This window comes from Pipistrellus kuhlii, unplaced genomic scaffold (assembly GCF_014108245.1).
Source record: "Pipistrellus kuhlii isolate mPipKuh1 unplaced genomic scaffold, mPipKuh1.p scaffold_m20_p_6, whole genome shotgun sequence".
Classification (NCBI taxonomy): domain Eukaryota; kingdom Metazoa; phylum Chordata; class Mammalia; order Chiroptera; family Vespertilionidae; genus Pipistrellus; species Pipistrellus kuhlii.
The window spans coordinates 29,747,106-29,764,993 of record NW_023425562.1 but is presented as its reverse complement, the minus strand read 5'-3'; the positions used below and the strand labels follow the sequence as shown (position 1 = coordinate 29,764,993).

The window sequence follows — 17,888 nt, the reverse complement described above, 5'->3', positions numbered from 1 at the left end:
GTCCTTGCCATCACACAACTTTTTTTTTTGCATAAATTAAGACACCAAACTTTCCCCCCCCCCCCATTCCTCCATTTTAAATCATAATTAATGACCACTGGGCAAAATTCACACTCTTATTGCACACACAGTGCTGCTGTGAAGCTATCAGCACACATCTGGATGGAAATTCTGGCCATGTCAGGTGCCAGCTTACTTGTTTGAGGCTGAGGTGAGGGGGCAGGCACAAGGCTGGCAGTCCCCAGCGGTCCCTCGGGTAGGCCGTCCATAGAAGCCAGGCAGGCACTGCTCACAGTGATCCCCGGTGGTGCTGTGCTTGCACACCTAGGACACATGCATGAAAAGACAGCTCAACTCTAGGTTCTGTAGAGGATTCTCAGATCCATCAAAAACAACTTGAAGTACAATGGAAAAAAAAAAAGACAAAATGCTAAAAACTCTGTTATATGAAGGGTGGCTTGTTGAAAGATTAGTAAAAATTTTAATGGGTATAAATGGAAGTGTAAGAGCTTTCATTTCTAGCCACATCAGTGTAACTGGTACCCTACTGTCTTTCTGCAGGAAACAATTAGGAAACTGGGACAGATCTGTGATGCAACTGTTTTTCAGGTGCTGGGCAAAGAGGGTGCAGGTCTGTGATTTCCAGAGAACGAAGACATTGGGATGAGTCCTCCAACCGCATTTTTTTCTGCCTGGAGACACTTGCCAAGCAGAATAGGGGTGGGATAGGAGGGTCTTGCTGAGTTAGAGACAGAGGTCAGAGTTTAGGAAGGATGAACCTGCTGGAATTTGGGCTTTTTAGAGAAAGAGCTCCAGAAATCTATTTGGGAGACCCCTTTAAATAGCTCCTGAATACTAAGCTGCTTGTGCAAAGAATACCACTTCTTGAGGTCAAAGAAAGGCAGGTGACACATACGCTGAAAAATTCAGAACTCAGAGAGAGCTCATGACATTATAATTCTAAGCAGCCTGTTTGGGAGACCCTGGTAAACACCCACCGTGCTCATGAAAGACCCCAGGCGGAAAATTAGTTCTTATAAGTGCTAACCCTGCCTGCCTCAGAGTAAAGCCTCTATAAGAACCGCCACACAAAGTTTTTATTAAAGGCCTTGAAACAATCATGCTGGCATGGAGGAACACACCTGTCTACTAAAACAAATTTCCAAGTTTTTTAAAACAGAAGCAACAGAATCTAAAAACTCAACAATATAACATTCACTGAACAATAGTCATCACACGATCAAAAACTATTGGATATCCTCACACTGCCCACATCTGGGAGAATTTGGAATTCATGAATTCAGACAGAAAGTAAGTATGTAAACCAATAAACATTTGGGGAGGAGAGAGGGTTTTTGCTTGTGGAAGAATGTTTCCTGCCAACCGGCAAGCATGGGGAAGGAAGGGCTGGAGCTGGAGAGCCCTCCTTTTACAGACATCGTAGTAGGTACTGGGTGGGCAGGAATCCTCAATGACTGCCAAATCTAAGGGGCAGTTTGATGATGAATAGGATACTTGCATGGTCTTATAGTGTCTCTCTCAAACTGCTGATTTGTTACAAAAGAAAAGAGCAGTAAATATATAGTGGACCAACACCCAACCTGTGCGATCAGAATGAACACCACCAGTGAGGGGGGTGGACATGGTGGGCTCCCACATGCCATGTTCTAACAAAGTATTCTGGCTGGAAAAGTATAATCCGAAGCTATTCACATGAAAATAAGAGAAGAACCCTGAAGGAGCAGCATTCTATTTTTTGGAAAATTATTATATCCTTCAAGATGCCAATGCCATTAAAGATGTAGAAATGCTGTGCAAATATTTAGGATTAAAGGAGACTAAAGAGACATGAAAATAAAATAAAATATCCAGTCCTTAGATGGGGTCTTGTAATGGAGGTGGAAAATGCTATCTATCTATCTATCTATCTATCTATCTATCTATCTATCTATCTATCTATCTATCTATCTATCTATCTATCTATTTATCTATCTATCTATCTGCCTAAGCAACTGTTCAACTGTCCAACCGATAGCTATGGCACACAATGACCACCAGGGGTAGATGCTTTGACTGACAGCTATGAAGTGCACTGACCACCAGGGGGCAGACGCTCAAAGCAAAAGCTGCGGAGCTGTAGTGACCAGAACCAGAGGGGTGGGAGCTCAATTCCGAGGTGCATCACCCAAGAACCGCTCTCTCACAATCTGGGACCCCTCAGGGGATATAAGAGAGCCGGTTTCAGCCTGATCCTTGCAGGCCAGGCCAAGGGGACCCACTGGTGCATGGATGCACTGGGCCTCTAGTAAAGGGCATAATTGAGTCGGTTGACAATATTGAAAAATAGATGGTTGATTAGAAAAAGTAGAATATTCATGTTAAATTTACTGCAGTTAATAACTACGCTTGGATTACATAACAGCATATGCTTATTCTCAAGATATACATACTGAAATATTTAAAGATAAATGGACATAGTATATGCAACTTATTGGCAGATAGTTTAGAAAACTCATGATTAGATAGGTAAATAATGAGAATAATAAACAGGGAAAACTATGAAAAGTAGGTGAATTGGTAAGTGGTGGATGTTCTAAGTACTATTCTATTCCTACAATATTTGCATAAATTTTAAATCATTTCCAAATACAGTGTTTTTGTAAAACACAGGGAATGGAAACTACTAAATATGAATAGAAGAAGAAAATAATGTGACCCATCACCAGGAGAAAAATCTGAAAAGCAGGCAGAGCATCATGCAGATAAGAATTGCACTTGACTTTCTATTTGAAACACTGCAAGCCATAAGCAAATGGAACAACTTTCAAGTACTGAAAGAAAAAATGTGTAAAAGCATATTTCAACAGTGAAGGTAAAATAAAGCCTTTTTTCAGATAAACCAAAGATAAGAGAATCTGTCAGCCATCAGATTGCATAGGAGAAATCCTGAAATAGTTCCTCAGATGGCAGAAACAGATCCAGATGAAATCTGAATTTACACCAAGGAGCAAAAAGCATCACAAATGGGAAGAAAAATCCTAATAATAATTTTTATTATTTTTGCTTCTTCAAACGTTACTTATTTAGAAAAGGAAAATAGCTTTACACTGGAAAATCCTGGCAGGCACCACTTTATTCAAGTGGCCTTGGCTAACATCCCCAGGAAAAGCATAGTGACAAAACAGGGGACACTGTGGACACACAATCTCCGTATCTACCTGCCGATAATGCATAACCTCCACCTAATCATGAGAAAACAGCCCAGTCCGGTGGAGGGACTATCCACAGAATGCCCAGCGCTCTTCCAAAGTGCCACCATCACAAGACAAGGAGAGAACAGAAGCTGTCCCAGGTTAAAGAAGATCAGAGCGCAGTGTGCAGCGTGGAGTCCTCGGTCTGAACGGAGAAAGGGCAGGCATGGAAAACTGACGGAGTCTGAGTGCAGTTTAGTTGATGGGACTGTGCCAGCGTTAATGTCTTCGTTTTGATAGCTACTAGGCGATTCAAGATGTGAGCCTTAGGGAAAGTAGGGTGACGGTTATATAGGAACTCTACTTTTGTAAACCCTTTTGTAAATCTAAAATTATTTCCAAAAATTTCAAACTATAAAAATTACCATTTATGGTGATTCCAGCTTTAAGGGCCATTGCTGTTTGGCATTTCCACTTAAACACGAGTGTACGTTTTTGTAAATACATACAAGCACATGCAAGCACATGCAAATACTCTTCTGCCTACCTGCAGCTGGAGCCCTGGGTGGCAGGACCACCACCTGCTGATCACCCCAAGTGCTGCCAAAACCCTCTGCAAGGCTGGCCTTGCACACCCCACTAGCAAAGGGAGAGATGCTTCAAAGCAACAACCTCATCAAGCTGTGGGAAGCTGTGCGCCTGAGGAAACAGCCCAGAGGCCTGAGCCTGTGTGCAAACCATCATTTCACGCAGTTCTATAGGCACTCTACTTAGAGAACAAAGAAATGAACAAAGAACAGAATGAATGCTGAGCTTACAGAGTAAAGAACAATTAGGGCTCTGGAGAGAAAAAGACATCCCTGGCATCTTGCCAGGATCATCTCACGGGTTCTGATCATTTTCCCTAGCCCTGTGACTCAATCAGTCTCTTTTGGAAAGAGTGTGAGCATATCCCTGTAGGATGAATGGGATTCAGCTAATTAACATATGCATTTGCTCCATCTATGAGGAGTGAATCCATCAAAACTCAGGAGTGTGGCCTGCCTTCCGGGCATAAGAGCCTATAAGAATTCCTGATTTGAAGTTCAAAACCAAACCTTGCCCTGTATCTGCCCCAAAGCTCATTCTCAAGATTAATTACATATTTGCTAAGTCCTGTTTCAGCTCATATTGCATGAAAGATTTGTTTAAAGAGCTGATCCAAGCTAACAACTATAAAGCATTACATACTATACAAATCAGTGTGATTACTAGTTTTATTATCCTTCTCATGATATATTATGTAATATAAGTTTTTAAGAAATACTCACATTTGCATTGAAACATCTGATCCTTTTTATTTAATCAGTGGACAACACTCTCTACCTTTATATGGCTACTTATGGTTTTATAACTTTGCAAAGGAAATAATTACTTTTCATTATTCTAATAAAAACTTACAATGAAGTCATATATCCCTTTTTCACTATCACCAAAGTAACATATTTTTCAAAAAAGATGTGGCAAGCAGGAAATATTTTATGACATAAACTGAAATATACAAATTTCCTTTGGGGTTTCAAGGGGAGAAATGTTCTCCTGTGGAGGAATCACATGTTTTAAAAAATCACTTCTGCTCAGCAGATGACTATGGGGTGGGTAGGAGTGGGGAGTTCAAGGTTTTGGTAAGACTCACCAAGCAAACGCCTTGAATATCACACTCAGCTGCATGGCCGTGGCATTCACAGGGCTGACAAATGCCTCCGAAGAGTATTCCATCCACACGGTAATAGCCAGGGAGGCAGGACTGCAAAGGAAGGACAGGCTGCTGAACCATCGCCCCAATCTATTAGAAACACACACTGCTCGGTGTTCCACGGAGAGAGAACTTACTTCTTTTCCTTTTTCTTATTTCCCCCAAACATCTTGATCAAGGCATCATTCATGTGCCTTTATAAAATGGACCCATTTTAACAGTACAATTCAAAGACTTTTAGTAAATGTACCAAATTGTGCAACCATCACTGTACTCCAGATCCTTATTTTCTTTTTAAAAGTAGAAACAAATGGACAAAAGTTTACTGAGTCAGCATACAGCTGTGTGGTATTCCCCCGCCCCCACCCAGTATTGTTAGAAATCATGTCACAACACACAGCCCTTTATCTGCATTTCAATTGGGAGAATTTTCCCCCTCAACTTTATTTCTTTTTTTAAAAAATGTATATATTTTTTCGATTTTCCACAGAGAGGAAGGGAGAGAGATAGAGAGCCAGAAACATCGATGAGAGAAAAATATTGATCAGCTGCCTCCTGCACACCCCCTACCGGGGATGTGCCCGCAACCAAAGTACATGCCCTTGACCGGAATCCAACCTGGGACCTTTCAGTCCGCAGGTCGATACTCTATCCACTGAGCCAAACCAGTTTCGGCTCAACTTTATTTCCTTTTTCTTTTGCTTCAAATTCATTACATGTTGCTACCAAAGTGTTCAAGTGCAGGTTTGAGTCAAACTACAACAGTTTACCTGAGCAAGCATTACAGGTGTGCTTTTGGGTCTGGGTGCCGAGTAGACAATGAAGGCATTCAACGATGCCTCTCCCTGGCCATGAGGAGCAGAGAACCACTCCAAACACAGAAATTCACTTAGTCCTTGTGACAACTCTGAGAAATATCACCTCTATTTTATAGACATGCAATCTGAAACACGAGGCATTAGATAATGTGCCCATTGTGCCAGTGGCATGACTCAAAGCCAGGTGTGCATACCTCCAGGACCCGCGTCCACCACCTGCCCAGGGCTACAGCAGCCAGGAAGTACATTTACAATGTAGACTGCGGAAGGATTCATTTGGAGGCCAGCACATGCGCATTGGGGGTCACGGTAGAAGGGCTACAGATTTGTTTTTTATTATAAGAATGCTTAAAGAGTCTTTTTCATTCTACAGGTGATATATAAATGCATTCATTCACACTGACTGTGGGAAAGTTCCCTGACACCTCTCACAGCCATGCTCCCCTGTCTGCAGGTGGGAACTGAGCAGACAGCTGCCTGGAGCTCTGTTAGGTGGCTGGACTACCAAAAAGTCCAATTCTGATTCTTTAAGTCAGTTAACTTCTGAGTAAGTAACAAGTCCTTCTGCCTGACGAAAACACTTGAAAATGTGTATTGAGCTTCTTGTTCTTACTTTAGTCACTGTCCCATGTGCATCAGCAAATTTCCCTCCAAAGGCCAGTGGCTCGGTTTCCAGCAGCAGATGCTCATTGATGCCCCCACCTGGGGTAGCTGGCCTCAGTTTCTCCTTCCATGATTCTACCTGCCTGCGGTCTCTAAGATGTCTTATTCCCATATGCCACATGCTATGAGGTGTTAGAGTTTTGTATCCATTAAGCATTATGCACTTAGGGACCAGACTCTATAAATATTTGCTGAGCCTAAAAGTAAATGTTTTATATCTAAATAAAAGTTTATTGGTTAAAACACACACACACACACACACACAAAAGTAAATAAATAAAATAAAATAAAATAAAATAAAATAATAATAATTAAAAAAAACACCATGATTCCTAGCCAGTGTGGCTCAGTTGGTTGGAGCTCTGTCCCATGCACTGAAGGGTCATGAGTTCAATTCCTGGTCAGGTCACATGACTAGGGTTGCAGATTTGATCTCCAGTGGAGCATGTATGGGAGAAAACCAATCGATGTTTCTTTCTCTCTCCCCCCCTTTCCTTTATTCTCTCTCTCAAATCAATAAAAAACATGTCCTCTGGTGAGAATTTAAAAAAAAAAATTTTTAAACCCTGAAAAATATTTAACATAAAAATATTTTGTTAAATATTCACACCATGAAAACTTGGGCCAACTTTATCAACTGCAAAGTTTATAATTAATAATGATTCATAAGCACAATTAAGGCTAAATGTACTCATTTCATTAAAAAAAATGATTGCCAAGAAATCACAACCAAGGACAAATGTTCATAATCATAACCAATCATAAACAATTACAGGAAGGATCATATGATGTTTAACAGAAGGATGAAATTCAAATTCTGATTTGACCACTTCAGTTTCTTAATCTACCTCAGTTTCTTAATCTGCAGAACAGAAAGCATAGAAGTACCTGCCTGAATGCTTGTTGCCAGGATTAAAAGAGATAACAGAAAAAGAGCTCAGGATAGTGTCCTTCCAGAGGAACCAGATTTCTTCAAACAATATGGCTTCCTATATCCCTATAGTCCCTCAAAGTCTGAAGTTTAGAAACGCTGGGTTTCTAAAGTTAAAATTCAAATGTGCATCATTCCATCACCTTCCATGCATGTTTCCCCATAAGAAAGAGAAAAAGGAAGAAGGCAGGACAGGAGTGTTACCTCGCAGGAGATCCCTGCATAGCCTTGGGGACATTCACAGTGTTCCACCTCGGTGGCCAGCGCCAGATCTATAACGTTAGGGCTAGCTGTATCCAGAGAGACAGAATCCAACCTACACACAGAGACAGGGGTCGTTATCCCACTTATTTACAAACAACACCTAACAGGAAGACAGATTCTTAAAGACAAATCCAACAAAATGGTGATATGACTTTTTTGTTGTTGTTCAGTGAAGATTTTCATAATATACTTTCTGGAGCTTTCATAATTCCTTGGAAATGCCTTCGATATTTGGCACAAAGATGCACTGCTACATAAAGACAGTCTATGTCACCCATTCAGAATTAAAACACTTCAGAAAAATTAATCTAGTCAATTGTCTCATCTGTAATACAGATAAATTTCCTTAATAATAAATACATAATTCTGCATTTGTTTTCACTGCATCCAATGATTATGCTTAGCCTAGCACTGCTAGAAATTGATCTTCTCAAAATAGTAAAATGACTAAGGATAGATTCATTAGCTTAAATAGACTGTAAAACCTAAGACTGTTTTTCCTCGGGGGGGTAAAAACCAGGTGCAGTGTTGCCCAGACAACTGTCATCTCATCAGGCATTTCTGAGAAAACCACCCTGAAAGTTCCTCACCCTGATGTCAAGTCTGTCTCCTATGAGGTACATTATTCTGACAAATAGTCTGACATCTTCACTAAAATGATAGCAATAAAAATAACCTTAAAAGACTGCTGATGCTACTAGCTGTGTCCTTAAAATACTTGAGTAAAATATATTAAGCTTAAAATATATAATGATCAAGACAAGAGTGAAGTACCCTCCTTTTCTATACACACCTGTAAAGAGCTGTTTTTGCAGAATTGTAGTTAGCTCGGATCAAGAGATGGGTCACATTGGCCAGGACAGTCATCAGCTGATCTCGATCGATCTCCCTTTTGTTACTAAAGTCTCGGAAGTTCTCAGGCACAAGTCTGACCACGTTGAGGTACTCTTCGTAGGGCTGCAAGGACAGGCCCTGAGCCTGGGTGCTTAGAGTGAGTCCATTCCCCTAACATTTTGAAACAAGAGGAAATATATTTATAATTCCATGCCATGATCAAAAAAATGAAAACAAATTTTGTAATCAGCAACATGGCTTTTCATTCGTGCATAGGTCCTTGGGTACTGGGGTCTGTAACTCTTGGTCCTGGACTATCAGGGATGCTTCACTGTATTCCTCTCATAGGGATTTGAATAATAAATCTAAAATCTGTGTGTGTGTTTTTGCTAGGATGCAGGGGAAAAAAATCATGCATTTGCCGCAGTTTTCCTCAAAGCAACCAATCTGATAACCCTACCCTTTAATTGAAGAACAAAAGTAGAAAAAGTAAATATACTTCCTACTTTTCATAAAATTGCTGTTAAATTTCCTGTTAAAAATTAAAGATTGCTGTTAACAAAATGTGTGTTTGGCCCGTAGTTTCCAAGTGCTGCAGGTTGGGGCTGGAGGGACAGGGCACTAAAGGGAACGGAGAGGTGCAGGCAGACACTCCAGACCAGAATCCGAAATGGTTTCTGACCACCCTGGGAACCTTATGCACCAAACCGAGCTTTGTGTGATGGGGAAGAAGAAGGGTGAGGAGAAAGGGACAAGGGACAGGAGGGGTGAGGATTGAGGGCAAACATGATAATGTGTCTCCTGTCCCATCAGGCACTGCTGCCATATTGCGGGGGCAATGTGGCAGGAGGGGAAGGGGCCTTAAAGGTAGTTCCATGTCAGAGCAAAACTCATCTTTCTTTAAAATGTGACAAGGTTGCTGAAACCGGTTTGGCTCAATGTAACATAGCATTACATAGGCTTGGGGACTGAAGGATCCCAGGTTCGATTCCGGTCAAGGGCATGTACCTTGGTTGCGGGCATATCCCCAGTAGGGGGTGTGCAGGAGGCAGCTGATCAATGACTCTCTCTCATTGATGTTTCTAACTCTCTATCCCTCTCTCTTCCTCTCTGTACAAAATCAATAAAATATATTTAAAAAAATAAAAAATAAAAAAATAAAATAAAATGTGACAAGGTAGTCAGCTGTAGGGAGGAGTGACAGGTGCTGCCCTGAGGCAATTCCAGAAACAGGCCCAATGACAGAATTTTCACACTCAATCTCCTGGTAGCCAGAAGAGGCCAATCACTGCTAAGTGGCCATGAACTCCTTGCCACTGTGGCCTCGCTTAGCCACACTGTGTCATACAACTGTCATCCCACCAAACCAATGCAAAAGCAATTACCTTAATGATGACATCGGCATGAGACATGAGGGCACTGTCCATTGTCTCCACTGGAATATCATAAGACACCGTGTACTTCAGGAAGCCACCGAATGCAGTCAGCTGGAATGGTTAGGTGAGAGTGAACACCAAGGCGTGGGGAGGTGCATGACCGTAGCCCCTCAGTTAGGAGAAGTGGTCGTTAGGAGCCATCTGGAAACACCCAGGCTTTAAGGTTGAGGGGCCATGATATGTGAGGAAGCTCACATTAAAGGCAGTGAAAAGAAAGCATCACACACGAATGTTTTGCTTAATGGCCATTACAAAAATGCAGGACATTGTTAAATACATCAAAGAAAAATGTACTCCTTTTTAGAGGTCCCAAGGTAAATACTATAAATGTCTGCTAATCATAGAATAGATTTATCTCACTTAAATTCTCTAGGGGATGGAGAGTTTGATCCACAACTATAATCTCAAAATTTTTACCTCATTGTGCTGTCTGTAGAATAATAAGAAACCTGTTTGTTCAGCTAAAGAAAGAACTAGAGGATTTTATTTTGGCCAGGTATGTTATAACAATGTAATGTTCAGAATCTAATATTTATACTATAAAATTGGAGAGGTGATCTGAAGAGACAAAGAACAAACCAAGAACACCCCCACAAAAAATTTAAAAAAACTACTGACCTTTGATGATATACTCATACTATAAAAAGAAAACATCTTCTATGGTTATAATTTAATGGGAAAATAATCATTTCCAAAAATAGACACTATATAAACATATATAAAATGATCCATAAAATAAAAATGTAGTCATCAAGTTAACTAGCAATTCCCCAAGCTACATGACCTAACAGAGCATTACATTAAAACACACCAAACTCATGACCTAACATAGCATTACATTAAAACACACCAAACTCATGAGAAAGGGGAGTAAAGCACTATAGTTACTGAGAGAGATTCCACGGAATATATCTTCAGAATAATCAGATTCTGCAGAACAGTGTTATATCAATAACTGGGGGAAATGGGACAAAGTCACTGAAGGAAACAGTTACATCATGTTGACCAACTTTCCACTTTGTAGAATCCCCTTTAGTATGTTCTTAAAATGGAAAGCGTTCTGCCTGCTCCTAAACGTGAGCAACCTGAACTTTATGTGATCAATCATCACCGTGATCATGAAACCAGGGGGCATAGCCATAGCCCCTATGCAGAGCTTTTCCAAGAGTCTTCTATACGTCAGACTAAAATAAGCACACAACTGACTAAAAAATGGGAATGTGACTGCACTTCACGGAGGCCCACATGACCCAGGGAACCAGGGACCCAAAGGACAGCAGGTCTGTCTCGGGAGGAGGGACAAGACTTCACACAACAGACTGTCTATGACGGGCCAGGAAGAACCAAGTTCCCGTTTCATCATGTAACAAAAAGCCAAACAAGGATAAAAAAAAAGACCCTGCGAGTCAGGTGTAGGTAAACGCTGTATGATTTTCTGTCAAACACTCAAGTGACCAATAATTTGATTTAAAATGTCAATGCAAGTTCTTTCTTAATGTGCTCCGAGACCTTTGTCTAAGATGTACCTTATTTCCGAGGTAGGCCTGCGGGGCCGCCCAGTAATTCTTGGAAGTCAGCCGGTGTATGACCGCGGAGTTGTTGATGCTGATCTGATGACGCCCACCCAAGGCGTCCTGCTGAGATGGGATCTTACGCAGACTGATCAAGTCGGTGATCTGCCACCCGGACATATCTTTCACCTTTAAAAAAAGGATCCAAGAATTTTAGAATTTGGAGTAGAAGTCCTTTTAGATTTATCCCAGGCTAGAGCTAATATGTCCACAATGAAAGAGAGCTGGAAAGCTTAAGTAGGAATGCAGTTTAATACCTGGGCCCATAGAAGTTCAAGACCTGTGACCCTTTCACTTGCCAAACAGCCAGAAAAACCTGAGTAGGGGCCACACTTACCCCAAATCCAGATCAAGTGCAAACAAATATGTGAGCAAATTTGTGAAGATCACAGATACATTTTTTAGATTAAAAAATAGCAAAAAACTGAATAAATGCATTGAATAGATTAACTTTGCTAACCATGACTTCTCCTTTGCTGTTGCCCCCTGCTTTTTAGCCTAATGCCGAAAAGTGAATAAAAATAGCCTTCAGATCCCATCCTCTCAACCTGTCACCTACATAGAGATGACAAGTGATCACACATAGGAATTCACTTCCATTCTCAGGCATGGCTAAAAGTTTCTCCTCCCTCCCCTCAACTGCCCCTTTCCTCACCATCCTGATGGGAGGTAAGGGAAGGAGGGACCGGAGATTCAGTGAATAGCATCCTCATCCCCACCCGATGCTGAATACAGGTCTCCTGAGATGGGCGTGGGGAGTAGAGGTGGTTTTAAGTCCTCCTCTGCAGCTCCTCCCTGACCTCCTACCATCACACTGTTCCCTGCTAGTCACAAGCTGAATCTCCCCCTTGAACTCATCCCTCCAGAATTCATTCCCAAAACAAGTAGGGATCATTTGCCTACCCTCATCAACCCTGTGCCACCTGCTGCTGTTCCCACCCACTCCAGCTTCTTTGAACTGGAAAATTCTGCAGGTCCCCATGTTCTGTGCTTCCTGGACTGAGACCAGTGTGGGCAGGGGAGGGGGAGGATGTGAGATCCGATCCCACAACTGGATGCATTTTCCCACAGAGCAAATTTAAACACAATGCAGTCTACAGTACCTTAATATCCTATTGTTTTCAATAGGGACATGTATGTGGGGACAAACATATCACCTAGGAAGACACTGTAGCAACACTTTAGTAGTAGGCTGTCTTGGATTGATACTCATTGTCGTTCCAAATGAAGGAGAGAGGAATTACAGGGAAAAATCAGCTCTGTGGCTTTATAACACAACTTCTAGGTATGTTAACATTTGAAGGACACGTGTGTGTGTTTTTTGTTTTGTTTTTGTTTTTTATCCTCACCTGATTATATATATGTTTATTTGTTTCAGAGAGAGAGAGACATCAATTGATTCCTCCCATATGCACCCCGTCTGGGGATGGAACTCGCTACCTAGGATGTGCTCTGACAGGGAATAGAACCGCAATCTTTTTGGTGCATGGGATGATGCTCCTACCAACTAAGCCACTTGGGCAGGGCACCGGGGTACATTTATTAAGTCCCACTTCCTGGCCGTTGCCCGCACCTGACTGATGGGCCAGGAAAGACTGTCGCAGACGTCGGAAACGCCAAAGCAGAAACACTCAGAGCAGCCCTGGGGGTTCCTTTCCTTCAAGTTATAAAATCCTGGCTTGCAGCGATCACAATGTTTCCCTTCAACATTTTCCTGCAAATTAGAATGAAAGATTAGCTTTTGAAACCAGTAGGTGGACAGAATAAAAATCACATTAACATAATATTGAAAAGAAGTGTTTGGTGATTCAGAAAAAAATGTAAATAAAAACATGCTTAGAGTAATGTGAAGCCTGATGATGTCAATATTTCCAGAACAGATATTTTGAAATACCTGTCATTTGATTTTTGTAGTCAAGAATGAGGCTGAGACTCTTAGAGCAAGGTGTCCCAAAAACTGTATACACACACTTTGAATAGTTACAAAGGCAGTGTTTATTAAAGTACATTTCATTTCCAAAATTGAGATATCAGTTGTTAAGGTGTGTATACATTTTTTGGATATCCTGTAGATAGGTGGCACTTCTGTATTATTTTGTTTTGAATTTCCTAGCTTTGCTGATCTTTCAAATATTTTGATGTTATTTGGCAATGTGACTATTTGTCTTATTTACAAATGCTCAAGATTATTTCAGTCATTTGTTGCATGTGCCTAAGACTCAGCTTACCTGGAAATAAGCACATAAATTATATTGAAAGTCCTTAGAATGATAGGGAAAATGGTTATTGGTATCAGATTGCCAAATAATATGCCTCCCTAGCCACCTGCCTTTAATGAACATTCTTAGAAATTTAATGTTTTCCTGGTTCTGTTCCAAACATAAAACTGAAAAACAATGTCATTGAAGAAGTGATAGTCAAGGCCTCATAAATGCAGTGCTTGGTTTCACAGAGGAAGTAACAGAAATGTTTCTGGAAAATATACAGCCATTCCCCAGAGGCACCAAAAAAGAAACCAAGTGCCCATGTAAGACCAAGGACATACCCTGTGGCCAATATATTGTACCATCGCACTTCTCAGGAAGGTGTGAAGAGAGTGGGGAGTTCTGCCTACACCTTGCCGCCTTGCTCAGGAGCTGGCCCTCTGAACCAAAGGAATGTTTTCCTTTTCCTAGAAACCTCAAAGGAAACGCAGGGGCAGCTTTAACTCCACGTACCTTGCAGAGACAAGGCTCTGAGCATGGGTCCTCGTTCACACTGCCAGCCAGACTGCAGTCACAGCGGACACATGCTGGGTAACCCTTGTAGCCAAACTGGCAGCGATCACATTTTGCTCCTGTGTAACCTTCCTTGCATGGACATTGACCTGGCCATGTCCCTGGAAGAAAAGAGGGGCAATAACCCAACAGGAAGGGAAAAGATGTTTAAAGCAAGGTCAGCAAACTGTATCTGTAAAAGGCCAGGAAGTAAGTAGTTTAGGCTTTTTGGCCAGCGTCTGTTATACTCAGCTCTGCCATTTTTGCTTGAAAGCAGTTATAGATAATATATACACCGGTGGGCCTAGCTCTCTTCCTATAAAAGTTTATTTACAAAAACAGGCACTGTCAGATATGCTGCATGGACACAGTTTGTCAACCCCTGGTTTAAAGAAAAAAAACAGAGATGAAAGCATGGAGACTGCTGGGAACGTAAAATGGTGCAGCAGCTTTGGAAAACCATTGGACACTTCTAAAAATGTTAAGCATGGCTCCGCAGAATGGGTCAGTGGTTGAGCATGAACCAGGAGGTCACGGTTTGATTCCCAGTCAAGACACATGCCTAGGTTGCAGGCTTGATCCCTAGTGAGGGACAGGGAAGTACAGGAAGCAGCCAATCAATGATTCTCTCTCATCATTTATGTTTCCATCTCTCTCCTTCTCCCTTTCTCTATAAAATCAATAAAAATACCATATGGTCCAGCAATTCCACTCCTATGCATTTACCCAAGAAAAATAGAAACATACATCTACTGAAACACTGTACAATGTTTGAAGCAGCATTATTCATAACAGCCAGAAAGTCTACTAGTAAACAACCCAAATATTCAACTGACGAATGGATATACAAAATGTGAAATATACATACAATAGAATATCCGTCATTCAGCAAAAAAAAAAAAAAAAAAAAAAAAAAAAAAGGATCGGGGGTGGGAGGGCTGATTTATGCTACACCATGGGTGAACCTTGAAAACATTATGCTAAGTAAAAGAAGCCAATCACACACACAAAAAAACACATATTGTATGGTTCTATGTATATGAAATGTTCAGAATAAACAAATCTAAAGAGAGAAAGTAAGTCAGTGGTTGCCCAGGGCCAGGAGGAAGGGGAGGGAAATGGGGAATGGCTCTGGGTTTTTTTATGGGATGGTAAAAATGCACCAATATTGGACTGTGGTGATATTTGCACCCATGAATATGCTAAAAAGCATTATACATATGAAATAGGTATACTCTATATTATAGCAATGAATTATATCATAGCATAAAGTTTGAGGGTTTGGGGGTTGTTTGTTTATTTCTTAAGCACAGAGGCAGATAGATGGTCAGGGACAATAAGCACTGTCTTTGCTTTTAATGCCAGTTTTGAAACTTCCTGGTTCTATATCCTCAGCCAAGTTTCTTAACTGCTCTGTGAGTGTTTCCTTGACTGTAAAATGGGTTAAATGATTTCTATCTGTATGGCTGAAAGTTAAAATGATATGTATCTATTTTAAGTGAACCCAAACAAGGGTAAATGTCATTATCATTGTCATCATCCGCTCATTAACAGGGCAGTTAAGAATCAATTCAAATGTGTAATGGACCCTTCACATTGGCAGCGGGCCCCACAGTTGGCACTTCCTTTCCTGCAGGTCATTATCCGCTTTACCTGCCAGTGACCAAGACTTTGATGGGGTCACAGAAGTCTCTGAACAGAAGCAATCTATTTGGGAGACTTAGGTATTTACATGTCCATTGGAGCGTTTTTGAAATAAAAACAACACTGACTCTTACAGAGTTAACTGGAGGATTTGCTTGCTTTGTGAGAGGAGGTGTATGCAACATTCCTGTGTCTTCCAACAGCTAAATCAAATTATTGCTATTTACTGTGTTCCACGAATGATTTTAAATAAGCCTTGTTTCTTCTTTCATCAAATGCTCAATTAACCTCTCAAATGGCATTTCATCACCTCAGTATTGCCATCTCCACACTCTATATCAGTTCAATCATGATCCTGAATATGCTTTATTCCTGTGGCCCTTAACCTTTAACTCTGCCTGGCATTGTACTACAAGTGCACGTGTTTGCATAGAGTTCGCCTGTGAGCAGGAACCCTGATCATCTTGTTCAAGTATGTGTTCCTAGGTCCTAGAAAACTGCCTGACCCACATTAGGTACTTGATAAATGTTTGGTGAACAAAAGAATCAATAGGAAATCACATCACCAAATTACTACACAACAGTCATAGTTCTTTAAGGGGCAGAAACAGAATATTGGAAACTAATTATAAGAAATATTAGTCATGTTCTGTGTTAACCATGATGGTTCTGTTCTGATTAGAGGAAGCACATTCTAACCTCACGGAGAGCTGTTCTCCCTGAGACATGAGAGCTAACATCGGAATGCAGTCCATCCTCCTTCCCGAGAACTGCCTATCAGTATGGAAAGATTTACAACCTCATGGCCAAAACAATTTAGTCCAGAAGGCACCTGCTCTTTACAACCCCTGCCCCTATCACTGGTAATCTGGTCCCAGGGTCCCCGGAGGCGCCTGCCCTCCTGCAACTGCAACTTTCCCCTCCCCTGAGCCAGCATGACTTGTGCCTACTTTCCCATGCCTGTAATTCCTACTTCTCCACTTAATCTTTGTCCTTCTATCTAATATAAGCAGCTGGCTTATGGTGGGGTGCAGAGCAGATTTTTGTGATGACCTGCTGCTCTCCCATAATGCCACTATTATTGGAATAAATGCTCATATACAATTCAACTCTGACTCTGCTTAGTTGGCTGAAGTAGTGACAGGCAGCCTGAACCCTTTTGTTGTCTGGTTACAGTTTCACTATGAATAAATCTTACACACACACACACACACACACACACACACACAAAAAAAAAAAAAAAAAAAAGAAAGAAAGAAAGAAAGAAAGACAGAAAGGAAAAAGAAATCGATTACAAGCAGAACTTACCTTTCTGTAAATCGGATTGGAGATCATCCTTAATACAGACAGAACTGAGGGACCCCACAGGGTCACAGTCACAGGGTTGGCAAGGATTCTCCTCATACGGAGACACCTGAAAGGCAGGGATTGTTCTGGATTATTTTACTATAAATAATAGCAATAATATCAACAATAATATCAATGACAAAGCATCATTAATGTGATATTTTATCCAGGATGTGAATAACACAATGATTTGTGCATCCAAGAGGTGCAGGTCTCAGGAAGATAAGGTAAACTCAAGCTAGAAAGCCCAATCAGCTTTCTGATGGCGACAGCAGCTAGATTCATTAGCTTAGTGCCATCCTTTCCCTTCATCACTACAACCCACTGCCCTCCCCCACCCCCTGCTGACTCTCAGAGCCACAGGTAAGCATCACTTACATGTGCATCTGGTCACTTATGACCAGACCACCACAGTGATTCATGAACAACTACATTCCAAGTCAATTGAGGATCAGCTAGGCACTTCCTATGGGCAAAATAGAGCTGTTTAGTTATTGGCTGACTCTTTGCATTGACAATGTTATAAAACTCTGAGATTACACAGCCAAGCGGTCCCCAGATTCAAGTTGAAGAACAATAAGTAGACATCCTAATCTGAGCAAATAAACAAGACTGATAGAGTATGAAATCTATATCTGGAAAACACTACTAGCATAATAATATAAAAGAAATATTACAAAAGAAAATGAGCCTTCAAG

General features: G+C 41.1%; 1 protein-coding gene across 1 annotated transcript in view; it reads right to left on the bottom strand.

Moving 5' to 3' along the window:
- The window catches only part of LAMA1 (laminin subunit alpha 1), a 130,762-nt gene that overhangs the window by 67,185 nt on the left and 45,689 nt on the right, over positions 1-17,888 (bottom strand). The window contains exons 9-17 of the mRNA XM_036419056.2: positions 17,152-17,257; positions 14,161-14,321; positions 13,017-13,157; positions 11,399-11,572; positions 9,822-9,923; positions 8,396-8,607; positions 7,543-7,654; positions 4,867-4,977; positions 197-324 (exon numbers count right to left, since the gene is read on the bottom strand). Coding sequence (XP_036274949.1) covers positions 197-324; positions 4,867-4,977; positions 7,543-7,654; positions 8,396-8,607; positions 9,822-9,923; positions 11,399-11,572; positions 13,017-13,157; positions 14,161-14,321; positions 17,152-17,257 — 1,247 coding nt within the window. The remainder of the gene's footprint in view (positions 1-196; positions 325-4,866; positions 4,978-7,542; positions 7,655-8,395; positions 8,608-9,821; positions 9,924-11,398; positions 11,573-13,016; positions 13,158-14,160; positions 14,322-17,151; positions 17,258-17,888) is intronic.